The following is a 22,478-nucleotide window of genomic DNA, read 5'->3' as shown; positions in this document are numbered from 1 at the left end:
ATATTTGGCCTTTCACTGTCTTCATAAAAGCAATCATCAAGCACAAGCCACAAGGACAGTGCTGTTTTTGCAGTGAATAGAGATTTGATGAACTAAAGAAACTATCACTTTTGACGGAGCCCTTCGCTGTCATTTGTGGAAACGAGCTGAAACTCTCAATGCGGTTGCTAATCGAATCAGTGATGCATTTAGATGGAGTGAAGCAACTGTGAAGTGAAGGCTTACAAGGCCGCTTGGAACTTTCCCATCCTCTACACTAGTGGATTTTCATATCATTTGGGGCTGTTCTGGTCTTAGTGCTGGGGAAGAAGTGGAAGAACCATACCTCGGCATCCCCTTAGAGCAGCTCTTCTGAATAATAGTTAAAACATCACCGAGAACTCTCCCCCAGCTTTCATGAGGGGAGCTGAGAAAACGGAGCTTTAGGATTCTCTGGAATCCCATGGAGCTTCTTTCCAAACAAACTTACAATAAAGATACTTGTACTGACATGTCTACATCCTCCGAAGAGGTTCAAGAAAGACCAGGTAGAATAAAGCCCCAAGGCAAGGTTCTTCAAAAGCTGACCCTTTTCTGTATTTCAAACTTTATCTTACACTATTTCATGATTTTTTTTTTTTACAGGCTTCTGCTCTTACCATGTGAAGAACAAGGGTCTGCTTGTTCTCGAAAGTGCCATGCATTCTGACACCATCCTTCCTGCCTCACCTCCCTCTGGCTTCTCATCCACCTCCTCATTCTTCCAGTCCAAGTGACATCCAGCTCAAATTCTGTCTCCTTCCTGATGCTTTAATCTGGCATCCTCCACTTTTATCTGCTCCCTTTTCTGAACTCCAGTAAGCCCTCAATGCTTCTTCTGTGACATTTAGTTAATGTCACAGGCTGCTTTGTGTTGACTTTCTTTCATGGTTTGGACTTATGTTGTCGATTAGGTAACATGTTCCTCAAAAAGCATAAGATACAGAAACAGCAGCATGAGCATACTGTCTGACACTTTTCTTGCATCATCTAGTACAGTACCCCACAGAGTAGTAGGAGCTTAGTAAACTTGTGTGATTATGTTGTTAAAGGGGAAGATTATGGTGAATTCTTTTACTCTCTAGTGATGGTGGGATATACTACTAGTTTATCCATCTATATATTCTAATGTGGGGCAACTGCAGGTTGGGCAGCTAAGATCTTACTTAAGGCTCTGCAAGCAAGACAAAGTGCCAGCCCACAGCTCTGCTCCCCAGAGTCACAGAGATTAGTAGGTGTGTGCCATACATAACCATGTGGCAACCTGAGTGTGCAGCTAGAGAGAGATCTATATTAGCATCTTCCAAGGCTTTACCTGAGGTCCATCATCATTTCCAGGCTTATCCAATCCATTTACAGAAGGCAAAGAGACAGGGCATGGCATAATAGCTCAATGCGCAGCTTATACTCCCCTCACATTTTTAGGTAAATAGGAAGCCTATGCTTAGGATGTTTTCAACTGATTGCTGCCTACTAATGAAGAGCAAAGCAAAGGAACATCATGTCAGAGCAAGGCACCCAGGTATAAGCTCTAGGAAGGCAGTGTCTATAAATTAGGGGCAGTGGGTGTGAACACCCATAAACATGCATGCCACTTGGCAGAGGCTCTTTTGGAGGCCTAGGCACTGCTCAAATTAAAAGGCTAGATTTGTTGTCTTTATTTAGAATTCAACCTCTGTGTTTCACTTATGCTAATTTTTGCTCTTAGCATGTATATAACACTCCCTGCTCCCAAACACTAATTGTTTTCACTACTGCTAATTAAGCAATTGATAAAACTTGACTGTGAGGTAAATAAATATTAATAGTACCTATTGGGTGGGAAAACACAATCATTCTCACTTGCAGGGGGAGGGGTGGAGACAGAAGCATATGAGTGTGGATTTGCAAGGAGAAAGGAGACTTGTAAGGAATACCAGCAACTGTTTTTAGCAGCAAAACTGAAAATAACTTGAAAAGATCTCTTCAGATGAGTTTAAAAAAAAAAAAAAAAAGAAGGGGAAAAAATCAATATATTCTATAACGAGTTTTTGTACCAGTGCCCAAATTTCCATGGCCATTACTATTACTTAAGGCAGTAAAAGTTCATTAGCAGGAACACAATTTATTGACCTTGAGAACCATTTATCACTCTTGGCTTATCTAGATCAGTACACAGAAGAGGGGAAAACAAAGGGCTTTAGGAATGTGATGCAGGTCTTATCATCACTGACCAATAGACATGAGCTGCAGAGAAAGTTTGTAGATATTAAAGAATATTCTGTGTTGTTCTAACATTCTTCCTTTCTTCACTCAAGCTGTGGATGGTAAATGATGCCAGACAGCTCTCACTCCAAGAAACTGTAATCAAAACCATGTGGGTGCCCGTGCGCACACACATAAGTCAACCAGACTGGAAAGATGGAAAGAGAGAGAGAAAAACAACAATTTTTCTGATGACTACAGTGAGACCTGGGCAGAGAGTGTCAGCTGGCTGTCTTTTCTTCCTCTGGGCTCATAGTGAGAACCCACTGCCATAAAGGCACGTAGGACATCTTGAGGCTGGGTGAAAGGACCATTAATGCTGACTCTGTCGGTTACAGAGACAGGAACTACACTATGCCTCCCAGGAAAGGCATTAGAAACTAAAGAATTTTTCTGTTTAGATGCCAGCCTCTGAGATCATGGCTCCCCATAAGGGCTGGACCATCTGCCCTCACGCACAACCCTTCTTTTTCTCTGACTCCCTAGTACCTCTCAGGTCTCAAGAGAAGGACCTCACTAAAAATAAAATATAGGGTTGTGTCTTTTGAAGCAAAAAAAAAAAAAAAAGGGAATGTGTTGTATAATTCTTATCAAGGCCAGTCCAGGTTCGATGCACAATACTGGATGCTTGGGGCTAGTGCAATGGGACGACCCAGAGAGATGGTATGGGGAGGGAGGAGGGAGGAGGGTTCAGGATGGGGAACACATGTATACCTGTGGCAGATTCATTTTGATATTTGGCAAAACTAATACAATTATGTAAATCTTAAAAATAAAATAAAATTAAAAAAAAAAGAAGTAAACAATGCCAAAGATTTGACTACATTCCGTCTCATGTAAGCAAGTACAGTGGTCTTTGGGTTCAAGGAAATAGCCGGTTTTATTGGTAATCTGCATGCCACTCTCAACTGAAAACAAAGTAAGACATTACAGCTAGATATGTGGGGAAAATATACTGAGCAATGTGGTATACTGGTCTAAAAGGGTCCTGTGTACCTTAATGATCCCAAGCCACAACTTCCCTGGAGGACCCACACACAGCACTTCTAACAAGTTTCCTCTGTGCTTGGGGCTGAACGAGATTCTGGATTCACTGCTATGTAGTATCTATGGAGTATGGTTACTTTATGCACTTAGAGCAAAACCATTACCAGCTCCAGGCTAAAGGAAAGTTAGGAAAATGTTGGTTGCTTAGAAGCTTGATGTATACTGATATTACCACTAGATTATTGTTCAAAACTATTAAAATTTTATTTTATCATGTAAAATGCTACTATACTGGTATAACTATTTCAGAGGTAGTATGTATTATGGGAATACACTGGATTGAGAGTTAAGGGGCCTGGACTCTGGTCCTTATTACCCACATAGTCTTGAGGAAGTTACTTACTCTGGTTATGCCTCAAGTTTCCTCATCTGTAAATGGAGTTACTGCACAAAATCAGGCTTTCAAGACAAGGGATGCCTCAGCTGCTTTATGAGATGGCTTGTCAAGGGCCGCCACCTCAATCCTTCCCTGAGACTTACTGGACACCACATCCACCAGCCGCTCCTTGTCACAATCCTTTTCAGTGTCTGTCACTCATATCCCTATCTCTTCTAAGAATGCTAATACTTCAGCTAAAAAAAAAAAAAGCCATTGCTGTAAAAGATTGTTCACATCTCAGACCAACCAAGGGCCTCAACATCAAACACATAAAACAGTGAGACAGGTAACATAATTGTATCACAGCATCAGGCCAGTTCTAATCAATGGGAAGTGCTGAGTCTTGTGGCAAACTGAATACTGGAAGCCTTCATCTGAAAGGCATTCGGATTAAAACATTTTTAATCTGAGTGATGGCTAAACAGTTTATGTAATTACAGTAAATTGAGCCTATTATCAAAGCTAGTTGACAAGCTCAAGATTAAATGTTCACTAAGGTCCCTGGCAGTTGGGAAATTCTGTCATCCAAAAATAAGACTGATTCTGAGAAAGCTTGATTTGGAAAGAGCTCCAAATTTACAGTCATTTTTGACTCCAAGCAAGTAAGATCCTGGATGTCCTTGCTAGCAAGGGCTGGCAATGCTTCCAAAAGTTTTAAGAAATCCACCTGTGACATTGCCCCTTTATTTCTTGCAATCATATGTGACTAATGATTGGATTTCAACCCATCTGTTGAATTTCACAGTGTTTCCCTGCTTGCTGAACTACAGTGGGGAAAACATTAAGTGACTGAAAGGGATTGTGGAGGCTGAATGGTGCAAATGATAAAGGCATGGAGTATGAATGCAATAACCCCAGGTTAACATGTGGGCTTTGCCACTTGTAGCAACTGGAACCATGGGGAAATTATCGTCATCATCCTACTCACAAGACTGTGGTGAAAACCAAATGATTTTGTGCATTTAAAGTGCTAGACGTGGAGTCTGATTCCTTCTAAGTGCGCAGTAAATATAAACAGACTCTAAGGAAACCAGATCCTACACACATCATTGCTAGAAAAGTGGACCCAGATGGCTCAACTGCTCTTTCTACAAGGGAAATACAGAGGAGTTGGGAGTTCTTTTAGTTTAAAGCTACAAAATTGTGTTCTGCTTCTATCTGGATGGCTGTGTTGCTAGATTTCACCATGTAAGAGTCTTAATTCTTATTGGAAAATTTAAAACATACCATGAATATTTGGTTATTTTAAAGAACATGAAGATAAGACTGAGGTTGTTGATATACTGTAAAATAACTAGAGGGAAAAATGCCTTTCTTCCAAATTTGTGTTAGTGGCAAAAAATTAAAAATTAAAAAAAGAACATAGAAGAGTTAAATTTTCAGTGTGTATAATTGTCTTAATGAAGACAAAATATATTTCAGACAAAAATATGAGTTTGGCTCAGATTACTGATTGCACTTACAGGCTTGTACCTATGATTTGGAGCCATAATTGGAATTGAGCTGTGTTAAATATTGTCACTTTAACATTATTGATCTAAAGGAGGAACAGTCAGCTCTCTTAAGAAAACCTGTAGATTTTTGAGATAAACTGAATTACTTTACTAGGACATGATATATATCAATACATTTAACAGAAACTGCTAAATTTATAGAAATAATTTTTTTTTCCTATCAGTACTTAGAAAGGAAATATACTCTGTGACTTCAAGATACTTATCAGGGCCAATGCACAGTATGCCAGCAAAATACTTTTTTGGTTGCTGAGGGAGGAACAGAAGTCATGGGAGATTTGCCTTTGTGTCACAACAAATGATATATTCCATAACTGTATGGTTATGACTATAATTTCACCTCAAGGATTTGTGTGTGTGTATGTGTGTGTGACTTAGATAATTCACTCAAGATTTCTGTTTTTCACTCTGTATCAGCTACATCACTCTTTCGTTTCTCATCTGCTTTTGGAGTATATCTTATTTCCCATATTGTGCTCTTAATTAAAAAGAAATTTTAGTCTTTTTGTAGCAATTTTACAGTCTCTATAAAAACTGGGAGGCACACGTTTCTGCAGAACATGATTCTTCTGGACTCTCTGAAAGCTCGGGCATCTTTTCCTGCTCACAGCGTCCCTGAGGTATGCTATCTCACAGCAGCACATCTTTTTGTGTCTTACTGCTTAACTGTACCAAGGTAGATTTATCTGTTTACTAGTTATTACTTGAATTTGTGTAGCGACTTTTTTGTGGCTGACCTGAAAGGTCCCATTTTCCTATATATTGTGCCAGATGGTTTTCTTGTCTCTTTTCTGAAGCACCATTAAAAAAGAAAGGCATGAGAAGTCTTTCAACAGTTACACATGGAGCTGCAGCAGTGCACCCTGGCATTCCTTACATCTGTAATTAAGTGAGGAGGAACAGGAGGAAAAGCAACTGAGAAATTAAAGCCTTTGAAAGAGAAAAAGTATTCAAATATGCTGTGACAGAAATCATGATTTGTCCTTCAACATATGTTTCTCCCCTTCTGCAACCAGGTGACAATCACTTTTCAATTGGGCACATACCCAGAAGAAAGACTCCATCACTGGCTTCCTTGGGTGTGGTTGCATAATTAAGGTTTGTAAACAGGGAGGTATGTAAACTTTTAGAAGGCTCTCTTAAAAGATAGCCGGTGTGTGTCTTTTATCCTCTTCCTTTTCTTTGGCTTTCATTTCCTCCTGATGGCTAAAATATTAATGTGATGACTGGAGGTAGAGCAGCCACTTTGGGCCATGAGGTAACTGTGGAAATGGAGGCCACATCCCACAGAATCACAAGATAGAAACCATGATGCCAGTGACCCTACGAACTTTATGCAGCAAAGACATCATGCTGGCTATGTACTCCCCACCTGCAGATTTAGATCTGAGGAGTAAACAACTGATTTAATTTTATGTTACCTGATTTAAGCCACCATTATTTTGGATTTTTGTTATTCACAATTGAATCTACCTCTAACCTAATAAATGTGCTCAAATCTCTCTCTTCATGTAATGTTAATGTAAAATCTGAACCAGTTAAAATCATTTATACCAGGAAGCATGATATTTTGACAGAAGTAGTCGGGGGAGAAAGTCTAGCAAAACTGTTATCACAATGCCTTTACAGCATGCATTTAAAATAATTATTTAAGTACATTCATGAGAAGTAGCCAAACCCTAAAATTGTTCTCAACTAAAAACATTTAAATGCCATAAGTGATTTTGCTCTCCTAAGTCACATCTGCCTGAACAAGTCACATGTTCCCACATTTTCTTTTGAGGATATCTCTATCTCATACAGCAGTAACTCAGAATAAACAAAATAAGAAGGAACTAGAATTCAGCCTCTCAGATAGATCATGGAAAGAGATGCGAAATGTTCAATAAAATTCACCAAACTAGCTAAGTTTGGGCAAACTACCTGCATTTACCCATTCTGCCCCAATAACATGATCTGAAAGCAGAATAAGATGACAACAAAGGAGAAGGTATAAAAATTTCATGCTCAGAGACTAACAATTGTTTTTCCCCTAACTTTATTGAGGAGAAATTCACATATATAATTGTATATACTTAAAGTGTAAGATGTGATAATTTGATATACATTACATGGTAGAATGATTACCAAGAGCAAAATAATTAACACATCCATCATTACACATAGTAAACTCTCTTAAAAAAAAAAAATTGTGGAGAGAAAGCTTACGATCTACTCTCAGAAACTTTCAAGTATTTAGCACCACCATTTGCTTTATCTTTACCACAGAGCTGTTTTTGTGGGAACAGCTCTTCCTTTTCATAGAGTGACCATAGCAATTCTGGGAGGTGGACACTGCTATCTCTATTTTACAGAAGAGGAATTAAGGTCCAGAGAAGTTAAATAACCTTCCTAACCTCAAAGATCTCTTGCTGAATTTTAGGCCTCTGTTAATGCTGTCCATCAGAGGCTATTTATTTTATAGAGGCCAGAGGAATCCATCAACTTATTTAATGTTTACATTTACTAAATAAAAATGATAGGTTTGCTACTCATCTAGGTAGGCCCATGGAAATCTTTCATCTTCAAAAAGCTTTCTATTACTTCCCCAAGAGTTTAAATTTTATGAATCTATTGGTCATTGATGTTCATATGCCATCTAAAACGCATACAATTTTAACCTAACTGAATAAATGAAAAAGTATTGCAGCTATCAATCATAGTTTCCTTTAGTCTGACAATGTGAGTTCCAATCTATTCACGTAAGTGCTATGAAAATAATAAAGCCAGAAAGTGACCTACCTTTTGAGTGAGCAGGGCTTGCACAACCTGGTTGGCTACCTTTAAAAAATAAAGAAAAGAGTTGCTGATTATAATAATGAGACCCTATACGCACAGACTCTAATTTACCAATAAGTTTCCCAAAGCTAATGAGCTCCTCGTCTGGCTCTTTCCTCTACTTCTACAGGATTTGATTCTTTTCATAATAAGCCTATCCTTCTAGGTAATATTTTGCATTTTCCAAAGGTGACCTTGTTGCTAATTAAGATGGTTAGGCTGGAAAGATCATTCATACCTTGACTCTCACATTTCCATATTTGGAAAAATAATATCCTTTCATATGTAAAGTACTTTAAGAAGGCTAAAAAATGATATAGTGCAAAACATGATCCTAATTATCTGTACACAGTTTTACACTGCTGATTTACAATGCCCTTTGCCTCTCCTTCCCGTTCTTTTGCTGTGTGACTATTTCATTGCCTGGAATTACTTGCAATAGAGGTAGGTGGAAAGTGCAGAATAGGGGCAACTCCTTCATTCCTATATAGGCTTTGCTTTCCTCCTCCACATCTTCGTTTATATTATCCTCTGTCATTACTACCTATAAGAGAGTCTGAAAGCTGCTTACTCTATTCTTTATTTTCCCTTACATCCCCTGATTTTTTTTGCCTGGATACACACAAATGCATTTCCCAACCTGCCTTGTCACTGTGTGACAAAATTCTGGCCCAATGAGTTCCAGATGGTCCATTTTCTTGGACTGATGGATAGGCAGTCTCCTAAAAAAAAGAGGGCCCATCCTTATTCTTTATTTCCCTGCTGGGATATGAAAGTGATGGCTAGAGCTTTGGCAGCCATCTTGAAAATGAAAGTCACATATTAAGTAGTTGGGTGCAGAAAAATAGAATGAGCCTTGTCCTGATGATGTATGGAGCTGCACTTTCTATTTCTGAACTTGCATATGAGATAGAAACAAAATATCCACTGTTATGTTGAGTTTCTTCTAATATACAACTAAATAAAATTGTCACTTATTACTAGAACCCTAATTTTCTTCAGGTATCGGGCAGTTTGGGACAGTAGGAAAAGCTGGACCCCTCTTGGCCCTAGGAGGTGAATGGTGAATTGGTGTTGGTAATTTCATTCCCTTTCAGTGACTGGCTTAGGAGTGAGCATGTGGCACAATTCCAGTTAAAGGCCATGTGAAAAATCAGTAACACATTTCTCATATTTCAAGGATCTGGCATTTTCTCTGAAAACTATTCATCTTTCTACATGTATTTATACTAAGATTTCTTTTTCACCTGCAGATTTCAAAAACACTCCAGAGAGTCACTTATTAAACTTCACCACAATCTTAAAGTTATATATCCATATGGCTACTATTGATAAAATTATGGTAGATAGGTGAATTATATGAAGTTTTTTAGTCAGTACATACACATATGGTAAACATTTAGTGTAATAATAGAAACTGACAACATTAAAGACCAAGTCAGGCTATTTAAATATCCTAAATATTTCAGTTCATTCATTTCTTCCTTCACTTATCCAATATAAATTTGCACAGTATCTATGACTGGGATGTGTTTCTTGGTTTCAAAAGGAGCATAGCTGGTAAGAGTTAGGCAAGAACACAGTTATAAGTGTGATAAACTTGTAATCATCTTGCTAATTCTCATATTCAACCAAAGACTAAAGACCACACTTCTATCTTCTCTTTCTCTTGATAACAAATTAAATTTTTGTTGATACTAAATTGTGTATGCTCATTTCTCTTTTTAGTATACTGGAATAGATTACGGTAAAAATGTTTTCATGGAATTTGCTTCTTGACTCAATATTGACAAAATAGCATATCCTTAATGACAGCTGGCTACCAGTAAGCCTCACTGAAAATTATAATAGAGGCTGTCATCTATTTGTGGTTAGCAGACATTTGCACTACAAGTAGTAAATGACTAAAATCAGATTACCTATATAATTGATATATACAAGAGGGAATTCTTTTCCTATCAGAATCCTTTTCAAATTTACATTGCTGACATTAAGTTTAAAAGAAAGGCTTTTTACTGAAACTAACTATAGTTTTGAAGAAAAAGTATTATTAGGTATTTCTTTTAGTCCAGTCTAAGTTAAAGAAGATATCTAAGGATTACTGTAGACTAAAATAAGTCATTTTCTGTAACTTGTGCTGTTTTTCTTTTATCACTTTATTTATACACAATCACAATGGTGACAAATGTTACTCAGCCCACACAAATTGACCAATAGCATAATCTTGAAAACCTTTCAGTTTTTAAATGTTCATTCAAATTCATGAGAATTTAAAGTCAAACTACATACCATCTATTTTATTCTTGCAAATTAAAAAAAACACACAAAAAACAGAAGAACTATTCATGCTGCTTAAGTCAGAAGCAATGTACCAAACTTAATTTATACCATAAATAATTTAATTCTTTTGTATAGCAACCTTTGGATTTGATTTACATTCTCATAAAACTGCCTAATATCAATATTTTCTTTTCTTCCTCAGAACTGGCCCCTCACTTAAACCAGTCTGTGGAATGGTGGTCACATAAAATAGCTCTCTACATGATTTAACAGGAGTCATAAACGAGTATCTTATCTGTAAAAGCCTGCAGGAGTAAATATGTTATATCTTTGCAATCCAAGTATGTTTGCCCTATAGGCTTACAGACTCTATTTCTGATACAGTTACTTTTGGCATATATTTTGGACAATTATTTGCTCTACCCGAAAATTGAACAAAGATACACAAACGCATTATTTCTTTACCTACTGACACGGGGTTCTATTACCCGGAAGGGCTCACAGGTTCTTTGCAGAAAAGCAGGCAAGTGATACAAATGCTTTCCTTGGTACTGTCTATAAGGATAGTTTCTTGGGTTTTGTTAGGACTTTTAACAGCTAGGCTTCTCAGATGCATGCACAGAACAACTGTTCGGAGCTTGTGCCTGCAACCTCTCATAGTCTCACAAGATGATCCCTGGAAATGGGCCCCTGCCTTCATCATCGCATCCTGCCCTCAGCACTTGGGTTGCAAATAATCACACCCTGGCAGGCCCAGCTAATGAGAACAAATACCTTCCAATGTCAGCTGACAGCTTTCCTCTCCAAAGAAAGAAAAAGAAACGAGCAGCTGGGCTGGGTCACAGGAACCCGAGACACACTGAGCAAAGCTGATGGTCCCTAAGCCCCTGGCTTGTTTGACCATTTCGCTTAGGCTCTTTGTGGAAAGCGCCCCCTTTGCATCTAGGAGAGGAACAGGGGTGGGCGGGCACTGTGGTACATCTCTTCTTTCCTCTCCGTAAGAATTCTCTCAGACAAGCCAGCTCCTCTGACACCTGGCTCATCTTTGACCCACATGCCTCTTTGTTCTTCCCTCTCAGGTGTGGAGGGATCTCAAAGTGGGTGGGCAGAGGGAGGAGAATAGGGGATGCAGATTTGTCTGTTATTTTATTGCACAACAGCCCCTGAGGCTGAATGAGAAGCCATATCGGGGAGTTCATTCCAGAGGGAGCCAATTCTCACCACATCCAGAAGACAATTGGAGATGCGGTCGAAGGTGGGCGAGGGAGGAACTCAGTGGACACTGTGCTTAAAGTCTTATCCTCCTGCCTGGTTGCCCTGCTTTCATCCTTTTATGTGCTTTACATGCAAAGCCACTACCTTGTCAGCCAGGTAATTAAAAAACTGCTCACAAAAGCACACATTTTAGAAATTGTGCTTTGGAGAAGTTTTCTCTACTTTTGACCTTGGTTTATTGTAGGAAGACAGCTGGGGGCAAGTACGAGGAGCACCGGTGGAGAATCACAAGAAAAACCCGGGTTCCAATATGGTCCTGTGTTGACCAATCACTGATATGCACAGGGGTGGGAGAGCAACCTAATTTTTCTCATCTGTAATGCAGGGGAACCGTCGGCCTCTGAAGTTGTTGTGAAAAAAGTATGAGATGACAGACATCATCAGAGAAACCACCTTGGACAGTACCTGATGAAAAATACCTGACAAAAATGTTAAATCTGAATCTGGTCACTCAAACTTCAGGAAGTAAAACACATTTTCAGGTAAGCATTTAAGGAAGGATGGTTTGAGAAGAAGCCCTTTCATTTGTAAAGGGATGAAGTCTGTGTGTGTGTATTTGTGTGTAAAATACATGTATAAATAAAAATCACTAAGCATCTACATTATTTATTTATTCTGTAAAAAGAAACCCTGTAAGATCCTGGGAGTGGGAGAAATTCAACTAAATATGTATGTGGAATTCCAGCAAAAACTAATTTGGAAATTAATTTGCTGCTCATAATCTCCATTCGTTCATTTAGTTATTCAATAAATATGCCTTGAATGACCTAGTCTGGGCTAAGGATTGTGCTGAATATTGGAAAAATATTGTTAACGAGAACAAAAGTACTGCTAATGGTGGTTAGAGTCTAGAGCAGGCACAAGAATGATCCGTTCATGAAATGGACATGAAATGGACATTTGAAGCATGTGAGAGCCATAAGCAACATCATGTGCCATCTACGTTTGTCAAGACATTGATTTTAAAGATGACTTAGGTCCCACATGTGGTAGATGATTCAGCAATCCAATCTTGGCATATCCCATAGGAATAAGAAAGAAAAGTAAAAACTGTTCTTAATCTACTTCTGCCTTTAGTTAGTCTTGCTTTAAAAGAAATTCTGCTGCCTTTTTTTTTTTTTTTCTTTTTTCTTGAACCACACTCATAGGTCTGGTTTTCCCTGTCCTTGTGATCTGAAGTGTAGAGTGTGGAAAAGTCAAAGAAGAACTCAAATACTCTGGTAACCTGGTATGAACTCTGGTCTAACTCTAATGGCCTGATTGGGGAGGCAGGTTCTCCAACTTCTGTGTTCGGTGGCTTCACCTGGGAAGCTTCTTCAAATTGACAGTTCTCTCACCCCTCATTCTGTTTAAGAGTAGTTGAGTGAAGTCTAAGAGTCAAATTTTTAACAATTGAGACACCTCATAGTGATGCAGAGGGGTCTGGAAAAACAATTTGAGAAACACTGGGCTGGGGTTTATTTTTTGCTCAGACACTGTTAGGAAATTGGAAATAACTTTAAATTTCTGCATGGGTTCACCTGGCTCTTCTATCATCATACCCAGTTTGGTGGAGCTTTCATCTTACAGATGCCTTCTGAAAATGCTCTCTAAAACACACATTCAGAGACGTAAGGGTAGTGGTTCTTAATCTTGGCTGAATATTATAAACCCCTGGAGTGCTTTAAAAAATTCTAATACTCAGGCTCTGATCTAGAGCAGAATCAGGTCAGAATCTCTGGGGACAGCCAGCTGTTCTTTCAAAGCTCTGCAGTGAGTCCAATGTGCTGGTAAGAGTGAGAATCACTCACCTTTCTAGATCTGACTTCATCTGCTCCAGCTCTTTCACTAAAGATGTCCTTTCAGTTTTGCCCTCTTTACCTCCTGCCCACCATTCCTCCTGACCTTTGGTGACTGTGCTGTCTGTTCTCCAAGTCCCCAGTGCGGCCCATTTCCTCTGTGAGTTTCCCTCACCTCCTTCCTCTGGGATTAACCATCTCCCTCACTTATCCTGCTAGGCTGGGGGCACCCTGAGATCCCAGAGCCTGGGCAAGGTTCACATCTTACAAAGGTTTGGAGGGCACAGCTGAATCTATCCAAATGTAAGACATTAGTTTGAGGAAGTTGTATGTGTCATTACACTTCTCTACTTGGGAATAAACTGGTCTTAAAGGAACTGGCCAAGGAGATACTGAGAATAAACACTTCACTGCTTGCCAGTGAACTGTTCAACAGCTGGACACAGAAGCTAGATGCAAACATGAAAACCTCTAGTCTCTTCCCTCACAATCAGGAGTGGTCCTTGGTTTTGCTTTTGTATTGCAAGGTGAGGAGATGAGGGGTTGGGTGGCAGGAGAGGTGATGGTGAAGTGACACAGTGTGTGCATGTATTTGTGTGTGTGTGTGTGTGTGTGTATCTATGGATGCATGTCTGTTCCTTCTGAATAAACACACCCTTTTTTTAGGGAATCAGAGGGAATCTCTGACCCCCAAGTACTTTCCCCAAATCCTCAATATGTTCTTCATTTCTCAAAAAATAACAATCAGTGCAAAAGGGACTGAGAAGCACTTCAAATTTACATTTCATCCACCTGTGTATATTTTATGAAACCCACCAGCAAGGAAATAACTTAGCATGAGGCCTTACCTTGTTAGTTTGTTTAATTAGTACAAAAAGCCTGGAAAAGAATTTCCAGTTGGCATTATTACTACATTCAACTACCCCTTTGAGAGTGTTCTCTTGCAATGCATAGAAATGGATTGTCTCCCCTCGTGCAATTAGTTACAAAACAACTGGCATGTGTAATCAGGGGCCAGGATTCATGAATACAAAACATTTGTAGTGCTCAGAGGTGGTTCTTTGTTACAAATCACCTCTTTGGCAACAGTTAATTTCTGCAATTAAGAAGGGAGAAATTCTCCCTCTGAAAATTCTGTCTTCAGTGGAAACTTTATACTAAATGATTCTGTGGGTGAAAACTTCGGTTGTGCCAGTCACATTCTAATGAAACCTTTGGGATGTAGGCATAGGGGACATATAGAAAACAGACCCTGAGTTTTCATAAATAAATGCTGGGAGTTTTTTGACTGATGAGGAAGGATGATTTATGGGGAAACTGTGACAAATTAAGTTTATGTGGTATGATTCACATAAATTTGACTTCTGAATAGGGATTCTAATTGGAAATTCCTGTGCAGGAGGTTAAGGTAGTACTTTGCTGATCAATACATATGACCCAAGGGCAGTATTTGTTCCTTTAAATATCCTTGGATCTATTTGGAATTTCTTGCCCTCAACTTTGATTGGACCAACAGCCTGGGGAACAGAGATGAGAGGGGCTGAACTGGCCTCACTAGACATGAGTCATCACTCCTGCTTTTATGTCAACTGATTTGAGTGATTCTTTTAACTCTGGACATTGTAAAGATGACTCTGAGTCCTTTCAAGTCTTGACAGGGCAAAGGGACTGCAAACACCATTTTGTTTGAGTAACTAATACATATAGTTGGAAAAGTGTTGGTCACTCAGTTGTGTTTGACTCTTTGTGATCCTGTGGACTGTAGCCCAGTAGGCTCCTCTGTCTGTGGGATTCCCAGGCAAGAATACTAGAGTGGATTGCCATGCCCTCCTTCAGGGGATCTTCCCTACTCAGGGATCGAACCTGGGTCTCCTGCAATGCAGGTAGATTTTTTTATCATCTGAGCCACCAGGAAAGTCCCATATGGCTGGAGCTATGAGACAATTAAAATATTAAATAACTAAACAACTTTCTAGGGATTGTTTGAAGGTTCTTCGACAAGTGACTGTGAAGCAAAGTGGTGTGTGTTATGAGGATAATGGCTCTTGGTTTGCAGGGTTCAGCAGGATCATCTGGAGATCTTGCTGATACAGAGATCATAGCCAGGCCCACCTCCACTCCCAGAATCTCTTATTCTCTATGGCTGGGGCTTAAGAATTTGTGTTTCTGGGGCTTCCCTTAGAGTTCATACCCTAGAATAAGAGAAGCCCTTGTGCTACAACAAGAAAGAAGCCTCAGAGCTGCAGCTAGAGAAAGCCTATGTGCTGCAACAAAAACCCAGCACAGCCAAAATAAATTTTAAAGGTTAAATGAAAAAAAAAAAAAGAATCTGCATTTCTAACAAGTTCCCAGACGAGGCTGATGTTGCCAGTTCAGGGATCACACTACAAGAACCACTGGTGTAGGAAAATATCAAGCACATGTGGAACTCTGTGAGGAAACACCATTTCTAATTTCGAGGGAGAAGAGAAGTATATGGTAGAGGTGACTATGCCACAACTGGGCTTTTAAATTGTGTTCTTTGTCATTTATTCCATCACCTTCATGGACGGGGTAGAGAAGGGGTAAGGAAATTCAAGAGTATTTGTTGGAAAAAGTTTCCCAATTGATAGTGAGGAGGAAAAGACTGAAGATATACTTCCAGTTTCCATTGCTCAGGAAGTGGAACGTGACTGAACATAATTTTTCTAATTTTCTTGAAATCTCTGTCAGCTCTATCATAACAACTATTAAACTGAATCTTCTAGAAGGATATGTGCAAGTTTTAGGGTATTGGGCAGATGACTGGAAGAGTCATCCCATTAAATGAATAACTTCAATTGCCAACCAACCCCAGACGAGAGCTGGTCAGGGAGGTCACTGGCAAGCCCTGGCAAGGTGACACAGGAAGGATGGATGGTGCACTCCCTGCCAGGAGTGAGGGGATGACTGAGAAGAGAATGAGGGCCTGCACACTTTCCAATTTTCCTTCCCCTCTCAGGAATCTGAGACACCTGCCATCTTTGCCTTCACCTCTCCATTATCATCAAATCATATTTCTTAAGTTGGCTCATGCTCGTGGCTCTGTCTCCTTCCATTCTGCTAAAATTTTCTTACTTCCCTTTGCCTTCTTGGCTTGTTCGCAATCTACTGACTGATATTTTCCCTCTGGCTGCCAACTGTGAACACCATCCCCACCCACTCTATCAAGGATTTTGCTTTTATTCAGAAATGGCATCGAATTGGAGACGATGCAGTGTGCCCCGAGGCAGCTTTTCTCATTCACAGGCTGGGATCACACTTACTGGACAGGAGGAATTTATCATACAGTGAAGCATCTCACAACCTATGCCCTGAGAATATTAAACAATAACCAAAAGGAATTTGTAGACGCCTGTATAAGGATACAGGGAGGGAGGGGGAGGGGACAGACTGACATTCCTTATCCATATTCCTTGTTTACAACCTCCCTTTCAAGGACTAAATGCTAATGTTTGTTCAGGACTGGTAAGAGACATATATTAAGATCTGACCAAGGAATCCTAAATAGTTCAACCTCTTATCCAGAACCTCTCTGTTCCCCTTACCTCATCAAGACATCTCTCATACTGTTCCCTTTGATTTTCATTTTCCAAAGCCAATGCTGAATTCTCTGCCTGCAGTGAAGACACAAAAATAATACAAATAAATCAATGAAATGTTGTGTTATGTGACAACTTCTTCAATACAGTTACTAAATATATCTCCTCAGGATCCAAAACAATCTTGTAGAAGAATCTTTGACGAGTTTGCTCTAAGTACTATTATAAATCTCTCAGGGATGACTTCTGTCTTATCTCTCACAAAAAGGCATTAGGGCTTAAAGAAATGCAAAACTTGGTATTCTGAACAGGTAGAAAATCAAATCATGGCCTGATGTGAAAGTGTTCTGTAAAAAAGATTACAATGTTTATTTCATTCTATGAAAATGTAAATGGAAGAAATGCCTTAATCTACTTCATTAAGACCTGTCATAAATTCATAACCTGGTATTTGTTTAGGTCACAGAAGAGACTCTCAGGTAAAGTCATGAAAGTATAATTCCAAAGGCAGACTAAACATGTTGTTTTCCTGGTTAATCAATGACTTTTGAACATGAGGCTACAATGAGAAACTCAAGAACTGAACCATGCTTGAGTCCCTCCCCTCTCCACTTGCCTTCTTAAAAGTACTGCTTTTCTGCTCCTTAGAGCCTTGTAGGTACCTGAATGCTAAATAAGGTACTAGAGGATCCTAGGTTGAATATGGTTACCAGGTTACTAGCAAAATAACAAAGGAACAGAAACACTCAGTGAAACATAGAGTGGTGGCAAGAGAACTGCCTTAGGCCTCTGGTGACCCGGGTTCACTCTCGCCACTGCTGACCTTGGCCTGAATCCTAAACTGTGTAAGTTAACCTGTCCCATGGCTGCCATAACCACTGTCTCAATCCCCTAAGGCAACCTTGCTTCTCTCCCCTTCAGGACAGCCCTCCTTGACATTTAGAAATGGGGATACAGATCTCAAAATCATTTTTTTCAAAACTGTGGTATGATTTTTAGGAGGTGTTCGTACATAGATCCACATTTTCTATTTAGATTCTTTCCACCAGGCTTTAAAAAACTTATTTGGAAGTAATTTCAAACTTGCAGATGATGTTCAAGAACAGTATGATGAACTGCCATATACCCTTTCCTCAGATTCAACAATTTTGCCAGATTTTCTGTATTATTTTCTTCTCTTTCATTTTTTTCTTCCTGCAATTCTTTATCCCTAACTACTTCTGTATATATTTTCCAATAATGAAGATAATCAGAGTATAGTTTTCAAAATCAGGAAATACAATGTTGATTAATACAGCACCCAGTCTCTTCTATAGTCCTTATTCCATTCATCCATTGTCCCAATAATGTCATTAGGGCAAACTTTTTCCAACCCAGAATCATATCCAGGATCAGGCATTGCATGTGTTTAGCATTCATCCAAGAGCATGTAATCTGGAAGAGTTGTCTTTCATGATTTCTTCCTTCTATTTTTTTTTTTTTAAATAGTAACAGACAATTACATTGTGGAATGTCACTTAATTTAGGTTTGTTTCAAGTTTCCTTCTGCAAACTTGGCAATAATGGAACAGAAATGATACTGCATCCTTCTTAGTGCATCATATCAGGCTCCTGTATGTCTATCTGTCCCGTATTTGGATATGTTAACTTTGATCACTTGGTTAAGGTTCAGTTCTGTTCAGTTCAGTCACTCAGTCATGTCCAACTCTTTGCCTTCACCTCTCCATTATCATCAAATCATATTTTTTAAGTTGGCTCATGCTCGTGGCTCTGTCTCCTTCCATTCTGCTAAAATTTTCTTACTCACTTCCCTTTGCCTTCTTGGCTTGTTCTCAATCTACTGACTGATATTTTCCCTCTGGCTGCCAACTGTGAACACCATCCCCACCCACTCTATCAAGGATTTTGCTATGACTTCTCCAGTAGTCATGAATGGATGTGAGAGGTGGACTATAAAGAAAGTTGAGTGCCAAAGAATTGATGCTCTTGAACTGTGGTGTTGGAGAAGACTCTTGAGAGTGCCTTGGCTGCAAGGAGATCCAACCAGTCAATCCTAAAGGAAATCAGTCCTGAATATTTATTGGAAGGACTGATGTTGAAGCTGAAACTCCAATACTTTGGCCACCTGATGCAAAGAACTGATTCATTGGAAAAGACCCCGATGCTGGGAAAGATTGAAGGCAGGAGGAGAAGGGGACAACAGAGGATGAGATGGTTGGATGGCATCACTTACTCAATGAACATGAGTTTGAGCAAGCTCTGGGAGTTGGTGATGGACAGGGAAGCCTGGCGTGCTGCAGTCCATGGTGTCACAAAGAGTCAGACATGACTGAGCGACTGAATTGAAAAGATACTAGATTGGCTCTTCCCCCACCTCCCACTTTAGTGTGGTTATGTTCTTAATTTGAAAATGTATTTTTAAATTCAGTTAATTTGTTTCTGATGGCATTCAAATTTAATTTCTCATCTTCTTGTTGCTTTCGTGTTATTTTTTGAATATGAAAAACATGAACATGATTCCAAAAGTCAAAGTACCTTAAAAAGAGCAAAGTGTTGCTTCCTTTCCTATCTCTTTGATACCACCCACACACCTCTTACAGGTCCTTTCATTGCTCCCTCTGTTGCTACCATCTAGTTACAATTCCGTGCCTTGCCTCTTACTACACATGCAACAATCAACAGTCCTTGCCTCATTCCTTTTCCCAACCAGCTCTCCGGTACATTCTTCTTGCTTTATCAGAGTCTATCACTTTCACACACTATTCCTCCAGCCTTGCACTATATACCCTTGTTTTAGCCTCTTTACTGGATGATGATGGAGGAGGCTGGTCTATTTCCATAGCATCTTGAAATTTTCCCTCATCTTTTCCCCTTCACATTCACATCTCCAAACAGTATATTTTCTCTTTGCCCTCTTCTCCCTAGAGTCACTGCCTTGCTGAGATGGTCACCTTAAGGTTGTGCACACCTTAAGGCCTGTCCGATAGCCAGTACTGAGATCTGAGCTTGTGGTGTCAGGTCATCTCGTTCTGCGAGTGCTTTCCTTGCACCCTGCGCCACCATCCTGCCCTGGGACACCAGGCTTGCTGCAGGTAGTGCTGTGGGTATTTGGCGTTTATTTTTCTATGTACAGCAATTGAAGTTCTAAGTGTTCCGTTTTCTGGAACACAGAAGGCATGGGTTCTGTGTGGTTTTATCAGTGCTTTGAATGTTGTTGGGATTTTGGGGGGCAGATGTATGAAAAGTTTTAGACTTACACCCATTTGTTACGTAACAAGCAAAGCCAGTGGTGTGACTGAACTAGGATGGGGCACAAAAGTCGAAGAAAACTGACAGGAAACAGGCCGTTTCAAGGTGCTCTTGCCACTGTCAGATCGTTTCGACCTAGTCATCTTTCAAGTCCAAGGATTCAAACCTCTGTTTCTTCTTCAACTTCCAATTCTAATACTTGGCTTTGACCTTTTTCCTCTGAGTTTGAATCCCTGTTTTAGTAATTCTCTCCCAACACTCCTGTCCCTCAGGTGGGATCCTGCCATGGTCTTTCCATTCTCATCATGGACAGACATCTGCGACCCAGCCCAAACCTTCTACCCTCATGCTGAACATCTGTTTGGATTTTTAAGTACTGGTTATCCCAGATGGTTCCATCATTTCATTCCCCACTCAAAGGAAAAGGAAACTTTCCTGACTTAATGTTTCTTCCAGGGTTCGCTCTGCTTTGGCCTGTCACACTGAACCCCTTTTGGCCTGCAGCTGGTGCACACTCTCGGCTCCCTGCCCAGCCCAGAAGAGAGAGAGGGCCAATTCCACCCCCTTCTAGTTTGCCTGGCAATACCGTGTTGTGTAACCTTCAACAAGTCATTGAACCCTCCTTGAGATTACAGTTCTTTAGCAGTTAATGAGTGAAGGGGACAAACTAGCCAATCTATAGCCCATCTACAAAGTGACTTCAGGTTCAAATATTTGGATACCATGAATCACAGAGAAACTGCTAGAATTTCCATCTTATAAGGTCACTGCTTTCTTTGGAGAAATTTAGTTTTCCTGGGCTCTGCTGGTTTTATTTAGTAAAGCAGCAGCACAAAGGGTGATAGGGAGAGATAAAGGAGAGAATAGCAACACCGGCTGACATTACTTTCACTTGAAAAATCTTGGGAAAAAAATGTGTAAGGAAATAAAATTGAAAACAGAATGTGTATGGGATGTCTAATATTGCTTCTGCCCACAATATCACGTTGCAATAACACTCCAATCGATCCATTCAGATAATTACCGTCATTACACCATTTACATTAGTTGCCTCACGTTTACTGCTCTGACAATCTATTGCAGGCAAGGAAATTAAATACCTAAAGAGTGCTGGGGAAGACACAGCAGCCACATTTATGGTTAACGCATTCAGTTACAGAGACCACTTTAATTAATGTAATCCTACATATCCCAGGGGACGATGGAGATATTAACAATTATGCCAATGAAGTTAAAATACTCTTAAACTCATGATTTTATTTAATCCATTTGTATTTATTAGAAATTCAGGATTAACCTGCTACCAACACAAGACAATAGGGGAAAAAACAGGAAAAGAAAAAAGAAAACTTAATTAAATGTGATTTAAAGAGACAGCATCTGTTTATATGGGAGGGATAGGAGAGGATAAGGCAAAGAGAGAAAAAGAAAATGTTGGTGTCACTACTGAGAATTAAAGAATGATGACATGGGTTTTGTCACTTTAAATAAGCATGTTATTAAAGCAGTGTTCTCAGAGGATGTCATTAGAGTGTTCAATTAAATGTAACGGTGGGTTTTAGGGTTCAGCTCTGTCTTGCACAATGATGATCAAAACCTTGTGCGAGGCTTAGTCCCTGATTTAGAGGATTTCCTGCTCTGTGCTGTTTCCTCATGACTCCAAATTACAGGGATCTAAATGTTTCTGATTTCATCCCTAAAGTCCTAAAATATCTTTATAAAATTGAAGAGCTACATAGAGTAAATCTATATTGTTTTGGTTTACTATAGAAAATGGGCATGAATTAATATACGGTTTTTAAAAAAATTTTAATTGAAGTATAGCTGATTTACAATGTTGAGTTAATGCATGTTTAATATTAATATTGGAGAAGGAAATGGCAACCCACTCTAGTATTCTTGCCTGGGAAATTCCATGAACAGAGGAGCCTGGTGGGCTATAGTTCCGGGAGTCACAAAGAGTCAGACAGGACTGAGCAACTAACACAGCAATATCAATATATGTTTTAAAGAAACTATGTTTCTTAGAGACCCTGCTCTGTTAACAGACACGCTGGCCAGAGTTTACAAATGACTCAATGGACCCATGTTTCTAAAGGACTGCTCTACATTAATCCTCTAAGTGCTTATTATGTTTAAATCTCTCTACACTATAAATGCACTTAATCCATCTGCTATGGTTGAATGTTTGTGTCCTCCCCACATCCTTATGGTCCCAGTGCCCAATGAGATACTATGGGGTGGGGCCTTTGGAAGGACAGTAGGTCAGGAGGTTGGAGTCCCCATGAAGGGGATTATAGTCCTCAAAAAGGAGGCT

At 39.6% G+C, this 22,478-nt stretch overlaps 1 protein-coding gene across 5 annotated transcripts in view; it reads right to left on the bottom strand.

The window, feature by feature from the left end:
- NCKAP5 (NCK associated protein 5) overlaps nucleotides 1-22,478 on the bottom strand; it is a 1,114,793-nt gene that overhangs the window by 229,421 nt on the left and 862,894 nt on the right. For all 5 annotated transcript variants that reach the window (XM_061439579.1, XM_061439562.1, XM_061439566.1 and 2 more), the window contains 2 exons: nucleotides 16,919-16,987; nucleotides 7,984-8,022 (listed from right to left, as the gene is read on the bottom strand). In XM_061439579.1, coding sequence (XP_061295563.1) covers nucleotides 7,984-8,022; nucleotides 16,919-16,987 — 108 coding nt within the window. The remainder of the gene's footprint in view (nucleotides 1-7,983; nucleotides 8,023-16,918; nucleotides 16,988-22,478) is intronic.

Source organism: Bos javanicus, chromosome 2 (genome assembly GCF_032452875.1).
Source record: "Bos javanicus breed banteng chromosome 2, ARS-OSU_banteng_1.0, whole genome shotgun sequence".
Taxonomy (NCBI): domain Eukaryota; kingdom Metazoa; phylum Chordata; class Mammalia; order Artiodactyla; family Bovidae; genus Bos; species Bos javanicus.
This window is presented reverse-complemented; position numbering and strand designations above follow the sequence as displayed.